The following is a 22,693-nucleotide window of genomic DNA, read 5'->3' on the forward strand; positions in this document are numbered from 1 at the left end:
TAGATGCAAAATTGTATATACCAAAAAGGTTTATATATCTTTATTATAACTAATAGTGAAAAGGAGATATTTTATGTAAAGGTGTCAAAACGGGTCCAACCTGATAAGTCAACCTAATTTACTACAGGTTTAGGCTAGGCCTAATTAGGAAAAAAAAAAAGTATACCTATTTTGACTAAATTTTAATCTAACTCACTTAACCTGTGAGCCAAATAGATTCAAGCCTAAGTCAGTTAGATTGACTTTATTAACTCACCACACTTAATATATATATATATATATATATATATATATATATATATATATGTATGTGTTTTATGTAGTTATTATTTAAAATTTTGATTGATATTTTTATGTATTTACATTTGAGTTAAGCTCTTTATTAATAAAAATAAGAACATGTAATTACTTTTTTAATTATTTTTTATTTAAACAAATTTAGTTAGTCAACTCATCTAACTCATCAATTCGTGATGAAAGTGAACCAAGTTGTGTTGACTCGTTTAAATCACCAACCCATGATCGGTCAACACGTGTGAGCTAGATTAACTCACTTTGACATCTCTAATTTTGTGTCCTTATGTATTTTCTTTTGAGATCTTTTAAGTGAAGATGATTGTAGAAAAAATATTCAAATTTTAAAATAGGTAGTCATATAAGATAATTATATAAAAAGAAGAAGAAAAATTGGAATGAATTTATTATTCTTTTTAGGCTTCAATATGTTTTTAGTTCTATAAATTTAAGGTAACTTTGATTTTAGTCCCTCAAATTTAAAACTGTTGCTTTTAGTCCTTATGATTTTAAAAAAAAAAATGTGTTTTAGTCCTTATACTCAAATTTTATCATGGAATGTATAGAATATTTATGCATAAAATATCTACATATTAGTATCCTATTAGTGAAAACATCACATTAAATCAATTGATATTGCATAACTATTTCAACTTTTCAATTTCATATATGTTATTGGTCAATTGAGGGATTAAAACAATATTTTCAAAAATTACAAGAACTAAAAATAACAATTTTAAATTTAAAGGATCAAAAACAAATTTATCCTAAATTTAAAGGACTAAAAACTTATTTAAGTTTTTTTTTTATTGTGAAGAGTGAGTAGGGAAAGTAAAATGGGTCAGTCCAACCTATTTAGCTAGGTTTGGTTATTGTTGGTCCGCCAAAAATGGTTTGGGCTAGGCCAAGTTTCCAAACAAAAGCGGGTTGGCTGCCTTAACCCACCCTGTAGGCCAACCTTCCTAAAAGATTTAAAAAAAAGGGAAAAAAGAAAAAAAAATTACATATTTATTTTGAGTTTTTTTTTCAACATATTTTTTTTTCAATATCTAAAAGACTCATATAAATCTGTATACAAAATGAATAAAAAAACATCAAATTATAATTGATTTAATTTGATTTGTTGCACAACAAATATATAACATAGTAAGTTGGTACAAGGTTTAGTGGGTGCTAGAGAGAAGAGTATATAAGGTTTTCTCTGAGAATAGAGCCTCATAAGCTCATTCTCAAAGAAATCTAGAGAGAAGGATTGTAGGTCCGTGAGCTCCTTTTCTCTCCCTAATTTCTCTGTTTGATTCTTCTTCTTCTCTAGATCACTAATCCTTTCTGTCTTTTCTTGGAATTCAGGCTATGAAGCTTGTTTTTGCAGGATTGAAGTTCGCGGGACGAGCTTTGAGGGAGATTCTTCTTCTTCATCATCTTATTGGCTGTTCTAAGTCAATCTTCAGGTGAGGGAAGCTAGAATGTAGATTGATTGGTTGCATGTGTGTTTAGGAACTCAATTGGTGAATGAATTTGGAGAATCAATGGTTGAATTGAAGAACTTCTCACTTTTCGGGGTTTTGGGAAAAATGAGGTTTTTGGTGATTTTAATGCATCAGGTGGGTGCATGTTGAATCTGAGAACGTTTTCTAATTCTATGGAGTCTATGTATTGTGTTTCTTGGATTCCATGTGGTTGGATCTCCTGACTTTCAGGTTTTGATGGAATTTTCTAAGTTTTAGGAGGCTGCTGTTTGAATTTGTGTCGGGCGCATGCTCTTGGCGTCAGGCATGTAGTCATTAGAGGCAGCCATTTCTCAATCACGCCGGGCGCGAGGGTAGTTGTGCGGGGTGCAATTTGAGATGGGAGCCTCTAGATGAGTCACGTTGGGCGTGAGGAGAGCCACGCCAGGCGCGATATCAGATAGTGGCTTGGTGTGGTGTTTTACTGATATGGCACCGGGCGCAGGATAGGTGTGTCGGGCGTGGAGACCCCTGAGGTCTCTGTTTGATTGACGTCGGGCGCGAAAATTCCATGTTGGGCGTGGGAGAGTCTTAGGACTCTCGGGTTGGGTTTGGGTTGGGTGCGAGCTGACTGCGCTAGGCGTGGATGAGTTTTAGAGCTCTCGAGTTGGATTTAGGTCGGGCGCGAGCTAATTGCGTCGAGTGTAAGTATGCTTAATGATATTGATTGAAATTGATTCTTTTGCATGTTTAAGGTTGAAGTTGGATCATGTATATATGATATATGATGTATGATGATGTATGATTCATATGTATGTTTGGTAATGATATATATGAATGTTTGAACATGATATGACATGTGTATATGTTCATATGAGGATGATATTGATCATGATGGTGGATTGACCATGTATGATGTATGATGCATTATTGCATGTGATGCCTTATGGCATGTGTCTAGCCTAGGACTTGAGGAGAGGGAAAATGTTTTCGAACTAGAAGAGCTCACATAGAGTCTCTTGAGAGTGGTGCTTGGATAAGCCACTGGTTTGGGTGAGTCTCATCTAAGTCCTTAGCTAGTGTTGGAGTGGGGTATGAGGTCGAGGGTTATTCCCTTAACCAAGTACTGGGAAAGCTGCGTGGTTCCTTGTGGATAGTCGGTGGGAGAACTCCACAAGTGACTTGGTAATGCATGTCAAGGTCGTGGTAAGCTTGTACCTAGCTGTGTTATACCTGATGGTGGAACCAAACTTCCAAGTGTGTAAGTGACATCATCCGAGTAAACTCGAGTGAGGATTTATATCCTGATTAGTTGTGACCGAGCGGGCGCATTGGGCGTGAAAACGGTTGGGGTGGTTTCAGTAGGAATGGGATGTCACTTATACTGCTCTGTTGTTAGGGAGATCTCATAGGTGAATACGTGGCGACACATTAGATGATTGATATGCATTGATATCTGTCATGATACTGCCATTATTGCATGAATTCTGTTATGATGAAGTGTATGGTGTTTGACTTCATGATTGTTGAGTTGTATTTTATGCATGAGTAGTATTGGATAGAGTGTATGGTGTGGCTCTATGAGTATGATTGGTAACTTGATAATGGTGTAGCATAGACATTTATTTGTATGCTTACATGATCGATTTTTGAACTCTAGCTTACCCTTCTATTTTCATGTGGATGGATTGCGATGATCATACTATGTATGGGAGCAGATTAGAGTTAGGTTGGAGCTGGTTGCTGTGATTGCTGCATGATGTGGAGTTTTGTCTGAGTGTCAAAGTTACCATTTTGGGTAATTGTTTTGTCTGTGCTTGACCAGCACTAGGGAGATATTATTTTTGGAATGACTGTACATATATGGGTATATATTTTGTACATAGAAACATAGTTATTATTATTTTATATATACATGTATATATGAGTTATCCAGTTTTAATATATTTTCTTAGTCCACTAGTATTTGGTGCGATTTCACTAAGTGTAGGGACCTCGACAGATCGTTACAAATATCAAATTACATATAATAAAATAAATCAAATGCACAAAAAATTACAGATTATACACATAATAAATTTGAAGTAAGTTAATTAAATTTACATTAAAAATAATAAATAAGCAAAAGTATTAAAAAAAATTATTATGCAGTTATTACAATAAATAAATGTTAAAAACGTCTTAAAATTTGTATACACAAAAATGATAAATTTATTTTATGTATTGTTATAGATTCAAACACAAACATGTTTATTCACTCATCACGTCATTTAATAATTTGTATTTATTAATATTACATGTAAATTTAAGATATATTGAAAATTTTTATTTTTAGTCAAATTTTGTATCTCTTTTCATAAATCCGTAAAATATCAAAGTTATTTTTTTTCCCTCTTCTTTATAAACATTAAAGATCATTTGATATAAAAGTATATACTTACGAGATATATATGAGAAGGGATCTATTTACTTTAAGAATAAGTCTATTTAATAATTCATGTTTTACATTAAATTTCAATCATCCAACTGATTAAATTTAAAGTTCTTAATGCCTAAATCAAGTATGCAATTTTAAAAAAATTTGAAAATCATCTGATACTTCATTTTATTAATTCAGGTTGACGGATAATCATAAAATCATTTTATACGTTGATTTGAAATAATGAAACGAAGTATCACATAATTTTCAAATTTTTTAAAAATTTACAGATTTAATCTATGCATAAAGAATTTTAAATTCAACGATCGAATACAAATTTAAAAATATTTTTAAAAATTTCTTTACTGAAAATAAAAAATATCTAATTTATATCCAAAATTCCAAATAGACTTTTATTGTGATCACATTACTAAATACTGCTGATTTACAAACATAACATGTTATGGAAAATTAATACACAAAAAAGCATAAGAAATAACACATTACAGTCACCTACATGAGAATCTGGTGTTCATAAATATTATCAAGTTCTGTTATAGGTCGAAATTTGTTCATTTTCACAATCTGAAAGGCAGCAAGGCGTGGTTCTCATCAAGCCCCTTAGCAAAATGGTGTGCCATGATCTCTCCTATGCTGGTGTCTCTATAGATTGGTGGGTTATCTTCTGATAATAATTCCTTAATTGGACCATAAACCTTCGATTTAGCTTTATCTGGATCTTGCGAACCTGAAAAGAAGCTAGCTACTGAAACTCTTGGCCCTCCATGACTTGCTAAGACCCGGTGATAAACACTCACAAATCTGTCATTCGTTATAAGCTGCAACAATAGCTAGGAAATTAACAAATATATTCAACACAAACTGTATCGATGAAGAAATATATCAAAGTAACTTTTTCTTAATTTCAAGTAAATTACACTAACATCTCATAGTTAGGTGTGATCGCATATAATTTCCTCTTCTTTTAATGTTCATAACAACCTACCTTATTATATGGGGGACACAGTATAATGTTTATTGAACAATTAAGAGGGATTTGTGTTGTGTCTAAGGAGTAACATGATAAACTTGGATTAGGAAGACATTGGAGAAATGGATACTGATGAAACAGAAGAATTTCAGAGCTATTATGGGAATGAATATAATGTCAGAACACTCACTGACTTATGCAGGTATACACAAAGTCTGGATTAAGATAAAGGAACAGATCAAGCTTACACGTGACATTTGTTGAATAATCTGAGTTTTTTTTTTCAAAACAGGTGTTTTTTTTTCTGTTGCCATTTATGCTGAATGTTGAAGATTATGCATTGACAACCCTGTTTCCATTCAATTATTTTCTTTTAAATTCTAATACGAGTAAGCTGTGTTAAAGAGAAATGCAATTACTTAAGATGAGTATAATTTTCCTTTCTCCTCATGTCAGGAAAAATAGTGTTATTTAAAGGAAGAAGTCCATAATAAAAAATGGCAGAAAAAATCACAGCAAAGCAAACTATCACTATATTTTTATTTTATAAGCAAATATAGCTACATTAGCAAATTGTGACCAATGATCACCTAGAATTATGTCAGCGGTCCATGTGCATGGAATGTAAAGTAAAATGTTAATTGCTTATGAACAACTGAAAGCCATATCAAGGAAAAATATAGCACAAAAGGATAGTGGTCATATATGCCATGATAACCCATCTTTGACAAATCTAAGTTAATCTTTCCCTCCCAGGATTTTCTTTCTCAAGGCCTTGCATATTCCTTAAGTTTTTTCTTCATTTAATGGTAAAAAATAAAAATAATGCTCACTTCTTTTGACTTACATAATTAAAAACCTAACCAAAACCATAAAACTATCTCACTAGATTTGGATTTTATATTTCATCTTTTGGAGTAATCTTAATACAATTATCTAAACTGCAGAAAATACTTATTACCATTCTAATACTTACTTGCAGAAAATCTCCTACATTTACAAGAAGTGCTCCGTGCACAGGAGGAACATTAAACCATTGATTCTCATGAAGAAATTGAAGACCACCCAGTTGGTCTTGTAGAAGTATTGTCAAGAAGGCAACATCAGTGTGCTTGGAGGTGCCCAAAGTTAATTCAGGTTCAGGGCAAGGTGGATAGTAATGACCCTGAATGAAAAGTCCTTCAGCACAATTCAACTCTTTGAGATAAGATGGATCAAGGCCAAGAGCCTCTGACAATAACTCAAAAATTGCACAACCCAGTTTCACTATTTTCTTGGAATATTCAATAATTATGTCTCTGCAAGTACATAAACAATTCATCAAGAATTCAAATACTTCAAGTTAACAATTTCTGAAACTGAAGTGCCTCAAGTGCCTAATTCTTCAAAAAACCATACACCAAACTTGAAATTTATGATTGGATAACTTAAGTTACATGAAAAAATGTTCTTCCAACATATAATAGGTAACCACCTAGATATGCAATAGAAGATACAAAGAAAAAGAGCAACCATTATCACAAAATTATATACCACTATAAAATTCTATGATGCATAGATACGATAGACATATAAGATATGAATAGGTAAAACAAATTGAAGTATCAATGCTTTATAGATAAAATCTAAATAATAAAGTATTAACTCATTACCTAAATACTGTAGGCAATTCCTCTGGCTTGGGTGGATTAGGAGCCATAGAACATCCAACTGTATCTCTCCAGTTAGCAAATTTGTCTAGGAAGAGGCTAGTATTGGAATAATATAAAATTTTGCTTTTCAAATCTCTAGAGTAAAACTGTTTCCTTACATCAGTATCTTGTTCATGAAACCTTCGGATTCCATCAATCATCTCATCCATATCACTAATTGGAATTCCATGATTGACCACTTGGAAAAGTCCCCACTCATGGCATGCACTTCGAATTTTGGTGACAACTGCTTCACGCAGAGCCAGGTTGTTGTGTATGTCTCTAAGGTCTATGACAGGAACACTCAGGTTTGAGTCTGTGGCTATGTTCTCAGTTATGTCAATGCCAGAATGGAACATGCGTGGGATCTTCTTCACCCCAGAATCTACAAGACCTTTAACACCAGCTTTTGAGTCATCAAATGCTTTTAGTTCAGCTTTCCTATCATAATTGGAATCAGTGCATGGTTCTGTTTGGTTTGTGCTTTTGACCTCCATACTGAGAGTAAACTAGCAAAACAGCAGTGTCTGTTTCTGATGCATACACAATCAAAGCACCGAGAACTGAATAAATAACAAAACAAAGTTAGATTTTTTTTAAAATTACTGTTTTATCCTATTTTTAATTAATTGTTTCAATTTGCTCAACCAATTGTTAAAAAAATTTAATTTAATCTCTTTTTCAAAAAAATGATGTAAGGTTGTTGTTACTTTTGTCCAATTAAACACTGGTTGTTTCAATTAGACGAAACTACAGCATTTACTTTTAAAATTTATAGAACCAAATTGAATATATTGATAGTTAAAAGACCAAATTGAATCAATTCAATAAAAAAAAAGTGACTAAAGAGTAATTTAGGATAGAATTTTCTAAGAATATATCAACCCAAATTCCAAACAACCCTCGAGGAAAGATAGAAACATGTTTAGTAAGTGACTTTTTTTTTTTGTTCCACATGCAATCAAAAGCATATTTAATTTAATATAAACATTGTTTTCTCTCATCCAGACAAAATAATAAGATATGAATACTTGAATTTCTCAAAGACAGAATAAAAACGTGACATTTTTTTGTGGCTAATATGATTCGATGTTAAGGCCCCAGCTGACCAAACAATGATGCAAATGAGATAAGAAGTCACTTTTGACTTTTCAAGGTTCACGGGATCAAACACATGAAACTCAAATGAAAAATATATAAATTTAAATTAAATATACTAATAGTGAAAAGAACTTTTCTATTTTTTTTTTTGCACTCATTCAATTAAATATTTTTTTACACTATAATATTTTTATTTTTGTAATATTGTTGTTTTTTTTCCAAAATATATACACTAATTTAAATTTAAGTAAATTATCTGAATTTATAATTTATTATATTTGTAATTTGTTTTATCCTAATATGGATAATCTATAGTATATATAAATACAATTGATTTTTTATTATTTGAATTATTATATATTCAAAATTTCTGTATAATTTTCTATCATATTTATAATTTATTTTCATGTTAATATTGATAATACACAGTAGATAATTTTTATAATAATTATCTTATATTTTTAATTTCTGAGTTATAATGCAAAGTACACGGATTGTCTTCTTTTGTTTTCTACAGAATTTTTTATTTTAAATATAAAAGATTAATTTCTTATAGAATACCTGACTAGCTACCATGCAACCCATGTTTGTGGGCTTGATATTGTTTAAATTATTCGTAGTTCATAGATTTTATATAACTATAGTAGTATAGTAATTAACTGTAATTAATATTGTTATAATTTTTCTTAATATTTTTTATTTGATTTGACACCGTGGTGCTTCTCTTGTATCGTTTTAATTATATAATAACACTCATATAATTGACATTGACTTAGTATTACTTTTAATTAAAACAATGATATTGAAGTCACGTGGATTAAAAAGTTAAAGTCTTTTCAAATTTTAATTATAAGTTTTTTTATTATATTAATTGATAAAAAAATATTTTTTTGCCTAAATTTTAATTTTAATTTTTTTATAAGGTGAAATCCACAATTTTGACTTCTCAATTTTTAAATTCGTTAGATCAGAGAAGTTAGAATTTGTGATGAAAGTTTGTGAGAGAACAACAATTCTAGCTCATAGTGACAACTTTGTGACGGATTTTGATAATTTGTGTAATTTTAGGTTATTTCATAACGGATTTTGAGGTAAATTATCTTCCAAATCTAAACTTTTTGTCACAAATTCTCTCACTCAATATAGAGATATTTTAACGATGAATTCATGATCGAAAGAGCTATCTATTTATTTATAATTAAAAATTAAATTACTTTTTATTATTATGTTAACATTTCAACTTAAAATATCTCTAATATATCAGGTCAACAAATTTACTTATATATTATTTTAAATTATCTTTGTATAATAATTACAAATCTCTCTCTTTTTATCTTTTATGTCATTAATTTTAATAAATAATAATTAAATATTATTTTTTATTTTTTATAACAAACATTTTAACAATCAATATTCCATCTTCGTTAATCTACATAATAACATTCAATTTGCTTTTATATCTTACAAAGTTAAACATTATCTCTGATTAGACAAAGAAAATAATATTGTACATCTTTCACAATCTAAATTTCAATGAATTATAACACCTATTCTCATATTATTAATATTTTATATAAAATGTTATTTTCATCGATTAAACTATTGAAATGTAAATATATTTTAATAAAATTAAACAGTAATAAATTCATAATTAAAATATTTTTATTTTCATAAATTTTAATATATATATATATATATATATATATTCATGTTAATTTAGAATAACCTAGAAAACAAATTGCTCTATTTTACTGTGTGATTCGTTATTTGCTACACTGAAGCGTTCGTGGTATGAGGTGCTGCAAATTTAATAATGTATATATAGAACATGGAATTTGTCTTTTAACAAAAAAATAAAAATAAATGCCAATAATACTACATTCCTTGGGATTTGGAATATTTTTTGCGTAAAGGATCTTATTTTTCATTAAATGATTCCACATGCACAAGTATTTTCAAATAGTTTTTTTAAAGGGAAGATAAATATTACTCCTGGATCTCTCTCTCTCTTTGACTCAGCTCCCTTGATCTTTTATTATCTGTCACGATGAGATTTTAGTTTGTTTAAAATCTCTTATATACATATTAATTAGTAATTTAACATGCACAATTTTGAATTAAAACTTAAAATTAAAATTTTAAGTAGATTATGTTTAAAAATTATTTATTATTTTATATTAAATAATTTATTATTTATTAATATTTTTTATTTAGAAATAATTTATTTAATTAATTAATTAATAATCTTAAAAATTAAATTATAGAAGTGAATTTTATACTCAAATTATTTTTCATTTTTTGATCTCTTTTTTATCAATTGAACTATTGGTAAAATTGAACAGTAATAAATTGATAATTAAACTATTTTTATTTTCATAAATTTAAATATATATATATATATATGATGTTAATTCAGAATAAACTGGATTCAAGGTAATAAGAATGAATAAGTAATTTGATTTCTAAATTATTTAGTTTGTTATGAAGAATTATGTACTAAAAAAAGATGATGCATTAAATTAGTAAATACGAATATATATACTTATTAATTAGTAATTTAACACAGTGTTTAAAAAACCGGACCGAACCGGCCGGTCGGACCGGTTGGATCGGGAACCGGTGGTCCAGTCGGTCCGAACCTTAAGTTGGATCGGTTGCAGTCGACCCGTTTCAAACCGGATTGAACCGGTCAATTTTTCGGTTCAACCGGTGAACCGGTGGGTCAAACCGGTTCAACCACTTTTTTTTTTTTTTAATTTTTTTATTATTTTTTTAATTTTTTATTTTTTAAGGGGCCATAAACCACAAAAATAATAATGAAAATTGAATCTTTTAATAGAAGAACAAAGATTCTTATTAAATATAACAATAACTACTTGTTCTAATGTATTTGTTTATATAATATACAACTTAAATAACTTTTATAGTATATTATTAATTTTATATTATATATTTAATAATATAATATATATGTAAATATTACATATATTATTTTGTGATATCAATTGCAAGCATATTATATATGTACATATTATTTATATTTTTAATTTGTATTAATATACAGTTTAATATGTAATTTTTTATATATTTTTTACAAAATAAAAATAAAAATAATTTTAAATAAGATAGAAAAATTGAAATTTAAAATAAGATATAAATTTATTAAAATTTATAAGTATAAAATATATTTAATATGAATATTTTTTTAATAAAAATAAATAAAAACCGAGTCATGCGGTTCAACTAGTGACCCACCGGTTCAACCTTTGACCCACTGACCCAGTACCTTAACCGGTTCGATGACCGGTCCGGTTTTTAAAACTATGATTTAACATGTACAATTTTTTATTGAAACTGAATATTAAAATTTCAAGTAGATTATGTTTAAAAATCATTTATTATTTTATATTAAATAATTTATTATTTATTAATATTATTCATTTGGAAATAATTTTATTTAATTAATTAATTAATAGTCTTAAAAATTAGAATATAGAAGTGAATTTTGTACTGTAATATTATTCTCCATTATTTGGTTTCTTAATATTTATTTTATTGAATATATGAATTTGTTATGCTCCTTTCTTTTAATATTAAAATTTAAAAAAAAACTCTTATATCTTTTAAAATTTATATTAAAGAATCTCAATATTATTACTCAGGGAGTTTGACCAACTAACTTTACTACAACGAGAATTGCAATCAACTTTTTTACAGGTGAATTCCAAAGACAATTGGCGGTGGAAAGTTACTAAAGATGGAATACCAAGTAAACAAAACCTTATTTGAAGGAACGTCTTATCAAGTAATGTTAGTTTATGTGCTTGGTGTGGTTTTAGTGAGGAAAGTACCTCCTATATCTTGTTTGAATGCTACTTTTCTCATAGAATTTGGACACTTTGTTTACATTGGTGTGATTTTACTTCTGCTCTTCATGTTTCTTGCGATGACAATTTTCACCAGTTTGTTGGACTACCAAATTGTAGTAGTCTAAATAGTCTTAAATGGTCAGTGATTTGGATGGCAACCATTTGGTCACTATGTTAGCTAGGAACCTTGCTATTTTTAAGAGTTAGACTTTTAAGATTGGTTATGCAGTCAATCTTAAAAGTCATCGATCTTAAAAGTCCTACTTTTAAGATCGATCTTAAAAGTATAATTTTAAGATCGATCATGCTAATAGTCGATCATAAAAGTAAACTTTTAAGATCAGTCATGCTAATAAAAGATCTTAAAAGTGCAAATTTTAAGATCAATCATGGTAATAGCCGATCTTAAAACCGATCTTTAAAGCTTGACTTTTAAGATCGGCTATTACCATGACCGATCTTAAAAGTTGTGAATTTTTTAAAAATGATTAGCTTGCTTTTGAGAAGGTTCTTGAACAAAACCTGCAAATTAATACCAGGCAGTTGATATATTTTCAATGGTCTACAATACATACAAAATACAAGAGAACTTTTTTTGAAACATATCCAATACATAAATGTATACACAATAAGTATTTCATAAAGTATAAGTTCTAACTAGTCAATGTTTCAATGAAATATGTAGTTCATTGCTCCCTAATGATGTTTATGTCTTCTGGTGACAATGGTGATCGATCTATAAATATTTGTTAAAGTCTTCAACCAATGGACTTAAATATACATCAATGTCATTTCTTGGTTGCCTTGGACCAGAAATCATTATAGACAACATTAAATATTTACGCTTCATGCACAATCACGGAGGTAAATTGTAAATTATCAACAAAACAAGCCATGAACTATGCTTAGTACTTAAGTCGCTAAACAGATTCATTCCATTTGTAGCTAATCTAAGCCTGACATTTATTTGCTCCTTGCCAAAATCTGGAAATATAGAATCAATTTTTTTCCACTACAAGCAATTTGTTCGATAAGTTATCCATCACACTTCCTTTCATATCCATGCCATTTCATTAGCTTCACATCATTTGCATTAGAAAACAGATGCTTTAATCTCGGAACAATTGGCAAATACCATAAAACCTTTGTTGGAGAACCCTTAATGCTCACATCATAATCAGAATCATCCTGCTTCTTTTTATATCGTGACAATCCACATCTTGGACACTAATGCAAACCTTCAAACTCACCATGATACAATATACAATCACTTGGGCACGCATGTATCTTCTTATACTCCAAACTCATGGCACACAACACCTTTTTCGCCTCGTAGTTACGATTGGGCAATGTGTTACCCTCTAGAAGCATTTCTTTTAGAAACTCTAACAATTTTGTGAAGTTTTTATCACTCCACCCATTTATTGCCTTTAGATTGAACAATCTCAATACCATAGACAATCTTGTGAATTTTGTGTAGTTTGGATACAACGACTGCTCTGAATCACTGCAAAAAGTTTCATATGTATGTGCTTGCTTGAATGATTCTGGACCCACATCACGAATCATCTCCTCTAGTCGATCACTCATATCTACCTCTTGTGTAAAAGTTTGAGTTTGAGTTTCGACTGACACACTTGGAATGTCAATATTGTCACCGTGTCATATCCAACGTGTATAAATTTTAAGAAACTCATCACATAGAAGATGTTCCCTTATAACATCAAGTTCAAAGCGAGTTGTATTACAACAATTAACACAAGGGCAGGAAAACTTTCCATTCATATCATCATTAGCATTCTGTAGTACATATTCAAGAAAATATTTCACTCCAGTCTCATACTAATCACTCACGCGTGACATACTTATCCAACTTCAATTCAATAACCAACTATTGTCCATAACTTCTGTTCTTCATAAAAAAAAAATAGACCATGCATATCAATCTCACTATTTTATACAAGGTGTGTGACCCTATCCCATTTAGAAAATAAGGTATCTAATTTTTTTCATGGTACTCATAAAAGTCAAAGAAGAAATATATAAAGTTAAAACTATTAAAGGGTTTAAAATAGTAATGTTTAATATTTAAACTATTTTATTTCTAATCCAATGTATTTATTAACTAATATTTCTAAACAATATTTTTCCAACTAATTTAATATCATATTAATTGATGAAAAACCAAATCACCAAGTTAGAAAAACAAGTGTTATAAATTACTTATTTTATTGAAAAAAAGGGAAAAAAATCAATATAAGCAAGCAAAAATCCAATACAAGAATTAAAATGGCACATACTAAATTGGGGGTTATACCACGAGCAACAACAACAACGTTACAGATTGTATATTCCAATATCAAGGCTCAATCAATCACCAAGCAACATTGAAAATAAAAGTAATCATGTTATTGAGTAACCCTAATCAAGAAACAATAATTTATTTCAACCCTAATCAAGAAACACAATAATTTATTTCATAATAATTAATGTAAATTAACTAACTTCACATTTAGAAATTTCATTGAGATAATAAGAGCAATATCAATGTCATTTTGCAATAAGTAAACAACAATGATACAAATTAACTAACAGGATAAACTTACCTTTAATTTTTCTAAAATTACTAAAATACATGAACCTATTTTTAAAATGATATTAAAAATCACTCTTTTATATATAACAATTATTATTTATTTCAATTAGTAATCTTGCAAGATACAAGGATTCTTCTCGTAAAGAATCTATCACTTTATTTTGTTCCAAAACTCATAAACAAGTAAATAAAAATTAAAGTAGCAAAATCCAAAACACGTATAAAAAAATAACCCATTTGAGTCCTATTTTAATTCATATTAAATGTTGAATTAATTAATAAGTGAAAGATATTTATAATTTTTGACGCTGCATGTGGATGAACTATAATGCCATCTTTCATATAAACTATACTGTCATCATATTACACATCTTGCCAACATTAGTCCAATTATCATACCTAATAGAAGTATCACCCTTGCCAACATGGAATTTGAAACCATTCATCAATTTATTTAGAAACGTGAGGCACTTAAAATATGCATTATATTCAGGTATTTGTGGGACAACACCCAGACTTTGGCATTAGTGGACATATAAAACTTGCAGGTCATAAATATGATCAAAATATTCTAAGTCTCAACATTGAGATCTGATAATGATATAAATAAAAAATACGGACTCTACTGAAAAAAAGAGATAGCTATATACTAAAAATCATTTGCTAACAATCAAAATATAATTTCTACTATTGCAAAGAAACCACGTTGTGTAGTGCAGCTACTTTAAAAAAAATATTGGAACACTTTGTTTTTGCCAACATTAGAAAACACTATTACAGTATCACAAGCTATATTAATAGAAATTGGTTTAATGAAAATGATTAGTTCTCTACACATTGTTTCACTCTGACATTGTTTGCTTGGTAAACATTTAAAAATTATATACAATTGATGACATTACTGTATATAAAATGAGAAATAGAAAAATTTTAAATAGTTTCACTCTAATTATAGTTAGCTAATAATAAATATAGCAAATCATGGATGAGCTTTTTCCCATACTAGATATTAAGTCATCAAGGTATTACCAAAACTTTCATCCCCAGTTGCACAATTGATTTGTCTTTATTCCTTCACCTATAAAATAACAATTAATGGTTTAAATTTTAAATATTAGTACAATTAATGGTTCATTAAACGTCCTATCCAAAGCCCATGTGCGCACGCTCGAATAAATACAAAACAAAAATTATATTTGAAGACTTACACATAACCTTCCCAATGGAGCAATTATAATTACAACTCCATGGTCGATTGCAGAATGGGTGTTTTTCAACGAGAAGCAATTTTCTGGCGCTTCCACTTGTCCCTAGTATTACATATATATCCCTAATTTCAAAATTTGAATATAGAATTCTACAATGCTTAAAACCCTATACCTTGCAATAGAAAGTGCAATATTATCAATTTCTTAACTAGAAATAGGAAATGCGAATTATTCACTATTTCTTCAAGAACGATGAACACAAAACTAGTGGTGACAATGTGAGAACCTAAATGTGGTACACTAACCTCAATGTGGTAAATGACGGTGAAAATCGTGAAAATGGTGCAGGGCACAATTTGAGTGAACAATGAAAATGTGAGAATGAGAGACCGTGACAGAGATAAGGAGAAAAAAAATGGTGAAAACGCCTAACAGTGTCAGCGGTTCAATGAAAAGGAGAAATAGAGAAGGGGCGAAGGAGTGATGTGATCCCTTATAAAAAATTTTAAAATCGGATATGTGAAAATTAATTTTGTATGCAAATTACCTAATCGGCACCTAAATGGCCGAACCAGGTGGCCGATTATCATTCGGCCGCTAAATGATCCATAGGCCTAGATTCCTATTAATATGAATCAAGGATTAACCCATAATCAAGGATTAAGAGCTAATCACATTAGCAAGCCGATTAGAGACGTATTACCTAATCTGGTAATCCTGTTGCAGGATCCATGGGAATCCGGGCTCATAAATGTCAGTATAAATAGTGCATGTCACGAGGTAACGTCACTGTTCATTAATTACTATCGATGTCTGTGCTTTGTCCTGACTTGAGCGTCGAAGTGCCTTTTGCAGGTTTCTTCCCCTCATCGAAATATTCGATCGGAGTACTCGTTCGACCCTCAGAATACAAGAAGATTACTAGTGTGCCCTTTAGGCAGGTACAACCACCAAACATAGTATAAAGTTATTTTAGAAAAAAAATGTCAAAATAGATAAATTTATTCGGTCTCAAAAACTTGATGCTGTTTTTATATATATATATATATATATATGAAGGTCACTTAACAGGGTAAACCAGGAAATGGCTTGTTATTCAAATAAATAGAGCAGCCAGATCCATGAAAAGAGTGCATTCCTATGTTTGATTCACAGCTTGAAGGGGTCCAAAGAAGAGTTCCCATCAAGGCCCTTTGCATAATAATATGCCATGAAATCTTTTAAGGTAGTGTCCCTGTAGATAGGTGGGTTTTCTTCTGAAAGCAGTTCCTTAATTGGACCATACACCTTTGATGTACCCTCAACTGGGTCGTGTGAATTTACAAAGAAGCTGGCTACAGGAAATTCTTGGGCTTGACTTGTTTGATAAGACTCGGTGATAAACACTGACGAACATGTCATTTGTGATAAGCTGCACCAGCATGAACTAAATTGATTAGTGCTATTCTGACATATTGTGTCAAAGAAGGAGCAATGAAATTGATTTGCTTTCACTGAATTCAGGTGTTTAATCAATCAGACGTTTATGGAGAAAAAACACAACCAGAGAAACAACGAAAAACTCAACTAAAGATAATAAAGCAAAAAGGATATACTAAAACATTCTGACCATAAACTAGATGCTTAGTACGATACGGATACGATATAAAACGGATACAAGATTATAATTATTTTTTAAAATTAAGGATATGATACGTTAAAAAAAAATAATTTTTTTTATATAAATATAAAATATTGGTAGTAAAAAAAGAGAGAAACATGTCTTTGTTGAATACGCACATTAACTTTTAAAAGATTTTTCTGTTTAAAAATTTTAAAAATAAAAATAAAAATATTAATATTAATAAAATGAATATTTGGATAAAAAAATGTATCCAAGTCGTATGTATCCAATACATTTTTTAAATAAAAAATAAAAAATAATCATATACTCCTGAAATATGTATCCTTATGTATCTGAGCCGTATCAGTGTCTGATACGAGTACAACACCGATACTTTTTCATTTTTAGAGTATCCGGACTTAATAGCATTCCGAGAATGGATGGGAATAAAAAAAGAAACAAATAGAGTGCATATGCTGGTGTGCGCAAATTTTAGAGGTAGATGGTAATTAAACTAATGAGAGTATAGAATTAAACATATGTTTAATATTGAGAACCTTCTACCTTGTACTCAAAGTTTGATTTAGTACGTAACATTCGGTTTCCTGTCATTTTATTAAAACCAAAAATATGTTTTTATTAAACTAATGAGTATTCTTTGTAAGCAGGTAAACAACTGTGACAAGATCAACTATCTCACTTTTTGAGGTACTTCTAACGTAACGAGCAGATTGGTCACTACCATCGGTAATAAATATTTCATGGATAAAAAAAAAAAAAAAACAACTATGACAAGAAACGTTAGCAACTTAAGGGGGTCACACTCACTCAAGGTCCAAACATAATTCAAGAATAAAATGACTATCAGACTATTATTAGTACTTTTATGGGTGTTGCCAAGAGTTGGTTATTGTTGTTTTTGGACTTTAAGCCTATTTTTTAGTTTCTTTCCCTAATAGGTTTAGATCTCATCACCTTCGAAGGGTTGACATTATTAGATTGTTGCTGTCGTTGTGGTATGAACATTATTCACTATATTTATTTTCTTCTTTATAACTGTTAATGTTGGTTCCTATCAAGAAATATATATCATAAAGAGTTATCTATATAATTAAATAAATATGTGCCAGTAGATATAGTTGGAGAATTTATAGACAATACTTTAGATTTCAATAGAAAAGATTGACTCAACCATTTTTGTAATTGTTTAAGAAACGTGTTTATCACTAAGATCATACCAAAGAGAAAAATCATTATTTCTAAAACTGTTAGGAATAGGAAAAAGTACATGACAAGAAAAGAAACTTCATAGAAACTTCGTCACTATTTTCTCTGCAATTAAATAAAAGTCAATATATTCAGCTGTAACTATCAAACGTTAAAAAGTCCGTTGGATTGACTTTGAGCCTAATTAAAAATCTAATGGTGTGTTTTGAACAAGAAATTTTATAAATAGAATTTTAAATTTTTAATATTTGAATTATTTTAATTTTAATTTTTATTATTTTTAAAATATTTTATTTGGATAAGTCAATTCAAAATTTTTAAATTTTAAATTGTTGAGTTGGATATAATAATTTGATTCGACCATGATAAATTTGATTTTAAAAATATATTTATATATTGAGATTCTTAAATTAAATTTTATAAAAATAAATAACTAAATTTTAAATATTTAATAATTTTAAAAATTAATATTAAATAATATTTAATAATTTTAAAAATATTTTTAAATATTTAATAATTAAAAATATAAAAAGATAAGAAATAAGATAAAATATATAAGTGAAATAAAAAAAAAATCACAAATATGCTTAAATTTCAATTTCTTTATAAATTCTCCATCCAAACAAAGTATTTCATTTAAAAAAATTTAAATTTTTTTGAAATAAATAAATTATTTCATTTAAAATTTTCATCCAATATAAGAGTTTGCTGCAACGTGGCTGCTGAAGATATATACTTTTGAATCATTACGAGTCAAAACTGAGAAAATATAATGCCACATTTTTCAACACCAGCATGAATATAATAAGGTAACAACCTTATCTCATTAGAGAAAATCAACTACATATATATCCCACGATTCTAATTAAAAACCAAATTCTTGTCAATATTATTTATCATTAAATTCCTTCATGTCCGTATTCCCTCTACTTATATTTTACATGTGATTGATGATTTCAATGAACCTTTCCCCTCAGGCCTCACTCAGAATTTGTATAATTAAAGCTAAACCAAAATAATAATAAAAATGTTAAATTTTGTTTTATGATTTTTGATTGTTTCAAAATTCTTGATACAAATAACCTATAAAATGCATGCGATCAAACGTTTCACACACACCAAAAGTAAAATGCATGCGAACTTTTAATATTTAACAATAATAACTTGGAGTATGTACCTGTAGAAGATCTCCTATGTTAACAACAAGAGCTCCATGAACAGGAGGAACATTGACCCATTGATTCTGATGAAGAACTTGAAGACCACCAAGTTGGTCTTGTAGAAGTAAAGTCACGAAGTTACCATCCGTGTGCTTGGTAGCACCCATAGTTAATTCAGGTTCAGGGCATGTTGGATAGTAGTTACCCAAAATAAAGAGTCCTTCACCACAATTCAATTCTTTAAGGTAAGAAGGATTAAGTCCCAAAGCCTCTGATAATAACTCCAAGATTCTAAAACCCAAATCTCTTATTTTCTTTGAATATTCTATCGCAATGTCCCTGTAAAAACGTAATCAACTCAACAAACATAAATAATTCAAATGAGCAGGATCCGTAACTGAAATGTACTTGTGATCATCATTAAATGTCATGTAATGTAACAAGTATAACTACCTAGTGTGACTAAATTTCTGGAATAAATATTTTTCTTGTAACATTATCTTTAGCTTTTCATATTCATAATATATATGGGGTATATAATTATAAAGAATTTAATTGTAATACTAAAAAAATATAAAGATTTTTTTATATTCTCATCCAATTATAGATTGTCATATAATAGAAAATTGTTAATTAAATTTTGTAATAGTATAACTTTTTCAAAAGAAGTCATAATAGAGAATTGCTAATTGACACTGTAAAAATCTTTAAACTGATACTTTATCAAATTAAATTAAACTCTAACCTGCATACAGATGGTATTTCCTCAGGTTTGGGTGGATCAGGAGCAACAGCAAAACCAAACGTATCTCTCCAATTAACGGGTTGGTCACTGTTCAACAAGCTAATGTTGGAATAATACAAAACTTTTTTCTTCAAATCCCGAGTATAGAATTCTTTTCTTACTTTACTGTCTTGTTCATGAAATCTCCGAATTCCATGAATCATTTCACCCAACACACTGATTGGAATTCCATGATTAATGACTTGGAAAAATCCCCACTCATGGCATGCACTTCGAATTTTGGAAATTAATTCTGCATGCAAAGCTGTATTATAGTGCATGTCTTTGAGGTCTATGATGGGGACACTCAATTTGGAATCAGTGGCCAAGGTTTGAATGGTATCCAACTTGCCAGAATGGAACATGCGGGGAATCTTTGTGACTCCAGACTCTACAAGACCCTTCACACCAACTTTGGAATCATCAAAGGCTTTCACTTCAGCTTTCCTGTCATAAGTTGAATCCATGATTTCCTCTAACTGGTTTGTGTTTTTGACCACTGTAGTGAGAGAGAACTAGCAGATAGCATTGGCTACCTTGGAGAATAGTGTGGAATTATATCTTTAAATTCAAGTGACCATCAATGAGGGAAAAAGTCATACAAATGTATTTGTTTACGAAGCAAGGCATCTTTTTTAGTTTGTTCAAAGGGATAGAATAAAAAAATAATGATGACCCTAATTTTATTTAACGTTAACAGATTAAAAACGTGGCTGTTTTAATGGTGTATGACAAGTCAAACAAACATATTTTAATACTAGTGATTAATGAGATAAGAAATACGTCGTTCTCATTATTATTTGGCAAATGTTATGAACATTTCCCCTCGTTAATATTTTTTTTTCACTACTATTTCCCTCACTAACCACACTTATGGTGACATACCTTCATTCTTCTATTTTTTTTTTTTGTTTTTTCTCTCTTCAGCTATCAAAAACACTTTTTATGATTTTTAAACCCTAATATCTTTTGTATTCTTTATTTCAACATTATTTAAATTCTAATTTTTTTTATGATATCTTCAACATTCACTACAACAAAATTTAGTATTACCGAAAATTATTTAATGTCAATAAATTAATTGTCTCTATTTTATTATTTAATAAAAATATTAATGACAATTATATAATGGCCACTAAAAATATATTTACATCATATCAAAATTTACTATTAGCGACAATTATTTGTTAGAAAAAAATTAAGTCCCACATCGACTGGAAATAAAATAATTAAAGAGTATATAAGTGAATGATAACTCTCACCTTACAAGTATGTTTTATAAGGTTGAGTTAGGCCTATAACTTACTATTCTAAGTTGGTATTTAGGAGATAAGATAATTAAAAAATTAAAGAATATATACTTAGAAGATAACCTTCATCTTCTAAGTCTCACATCAATTAGAAATAAGGTAACTAAAGAGTATTTGTACTCATCTTACAAGTCCTACATTGACTGCCGGTAAATGTTTTAACGACACTGCATACAATAGCTAATGTGTGAAATGCCGGTAAAAGATTTTGTAGCGATTTTTATTGTCACTAAAAGTCATATTAAATGCCACTAAAAGTCTATTTTATTATAGTGATTGGTTACATATAGATATAATTTTATGATTTTTTTTTGAAGACATTGTTTTAAAAAGTGGGACTCTTGTTAATTTTCCAATTAATTATTAATTAGTAACAATATATTTTTTATTATTACAATTCTAAAAAGGTACTTTCTAGTTTTTAAAATACATTTTTGAGAAATTATTTTTTTTGAAGAAAAATATTTTTAGTCTTCTACAGAAAATATTTTTTAATAGTATATTTTTACATTTCAACATATTCCTGAAAAATATTTTTTGAAAGTATTTATTTGTTTTCTAAAAAATGATTTCTAGAAAAGGATATTCAGGAAATAAATAAAGATAAAATGAGTAAGAGAGATGTATTATTAACTAATGGAGGTGTATTTAATAATAAAATTTATTATTTTTTATATTTCCAAGGTATCTCAAACTTGAGTATCAAAACTATTAAGACCTTTCAAACACTTTTTCTAGGCTACACGCATAAGGTTATGGGTCTAAAGCATGTATATATAATGAGCAAGTACTTCTAATTACACCTTTCATTTTACCCCATAAATCTATTATTACCTATTCTTTTCAAAAGTACCTTTATTCTCATCTTCCTACACTCATTCTCCTTCCCTTACCTCACTCTAAGTAATCTAGAAAACTTTCCCTTCTCATTCTCCTCATATCAACCTTTCTCCTTCTCATTTTCCTCATACTAATCCTCCTCCTTTTTGCCA

The 22,693-nt window shown here is 29.1% G+C and overlaps 1 protein-coding gene and 1 pseudogene across 2 annotated transcripts; both read right to left on the bottom strand.

Moving 5' to 3' along the window:
• Nucleotides 1-4,547: 4,547 nt before the first annotated feature.
• Nucleotides 4,548-7,398, bottom strand: LOC109805443 (1-aminocyclopropane-1-carboxylate oxidase homolog 1). The gene is made up of 3 exons (XM_020367508.3): nucleotides 6,805-7,398; nucleotides 6,129-6,450; nucleotides 4,548-5,000 (listed from the first exon to the last, which is right to left on the bottom strand). The coding sequence occupies exons 1-3, from the start codon at nucleotides 7,338-7,340 to the stop codon at nucleotides 4,740-4,742; spliced, it is 1,119 nt and encodes a 372-aa protein (XP_020223097.1). The 5' UTR covers nucleotides 7,341-7,398; the 3' UTR covers nucleotides 4,548-4,739.
• Nucleotides 7,399-10,280: 2,882 nt separating this feature from the next.
• Nucleotides 10,281-21,033, bottom strand: LOC109806218 (1-aminocyclopropane-1-carboxylate oxidase homolog 12-like; annotated as a pseudogene). Its single transcript, XR_014433142.1, has 3 exons — nucleotides 20,353-21,033; nucleotides 19,625-19,946; nucleotides 10,281-17,028 (listed from the first exon to the last, which is right to left on the bottom strand). The product of XR_014433142.1 is annotated as a 1-aminocyclopropane-1-carboxylate oxidase homolog 12-like (transcript).
• Between the last annotated feature and the right edge of the window lie 1,660 nt (nucleotides 21,034-22,693).

The sequence above is a fragment of the Cajanus cajan genome, chromosome 4 (assembly GCF_000230855.2).
Source record: "Cajanus cajan strain Asha chromosome 4, NIPB_CcT2T_4, whole genome shotgun sequence".
In the NCBI taxonomy this organism is placed as follows: domain Eukaryota; kingdom Viridiplantae; phylum Streptophyta; class Magnoliopsida; order Fabales; family Fabaceae; genus Cajanus; species Cajanus cajan.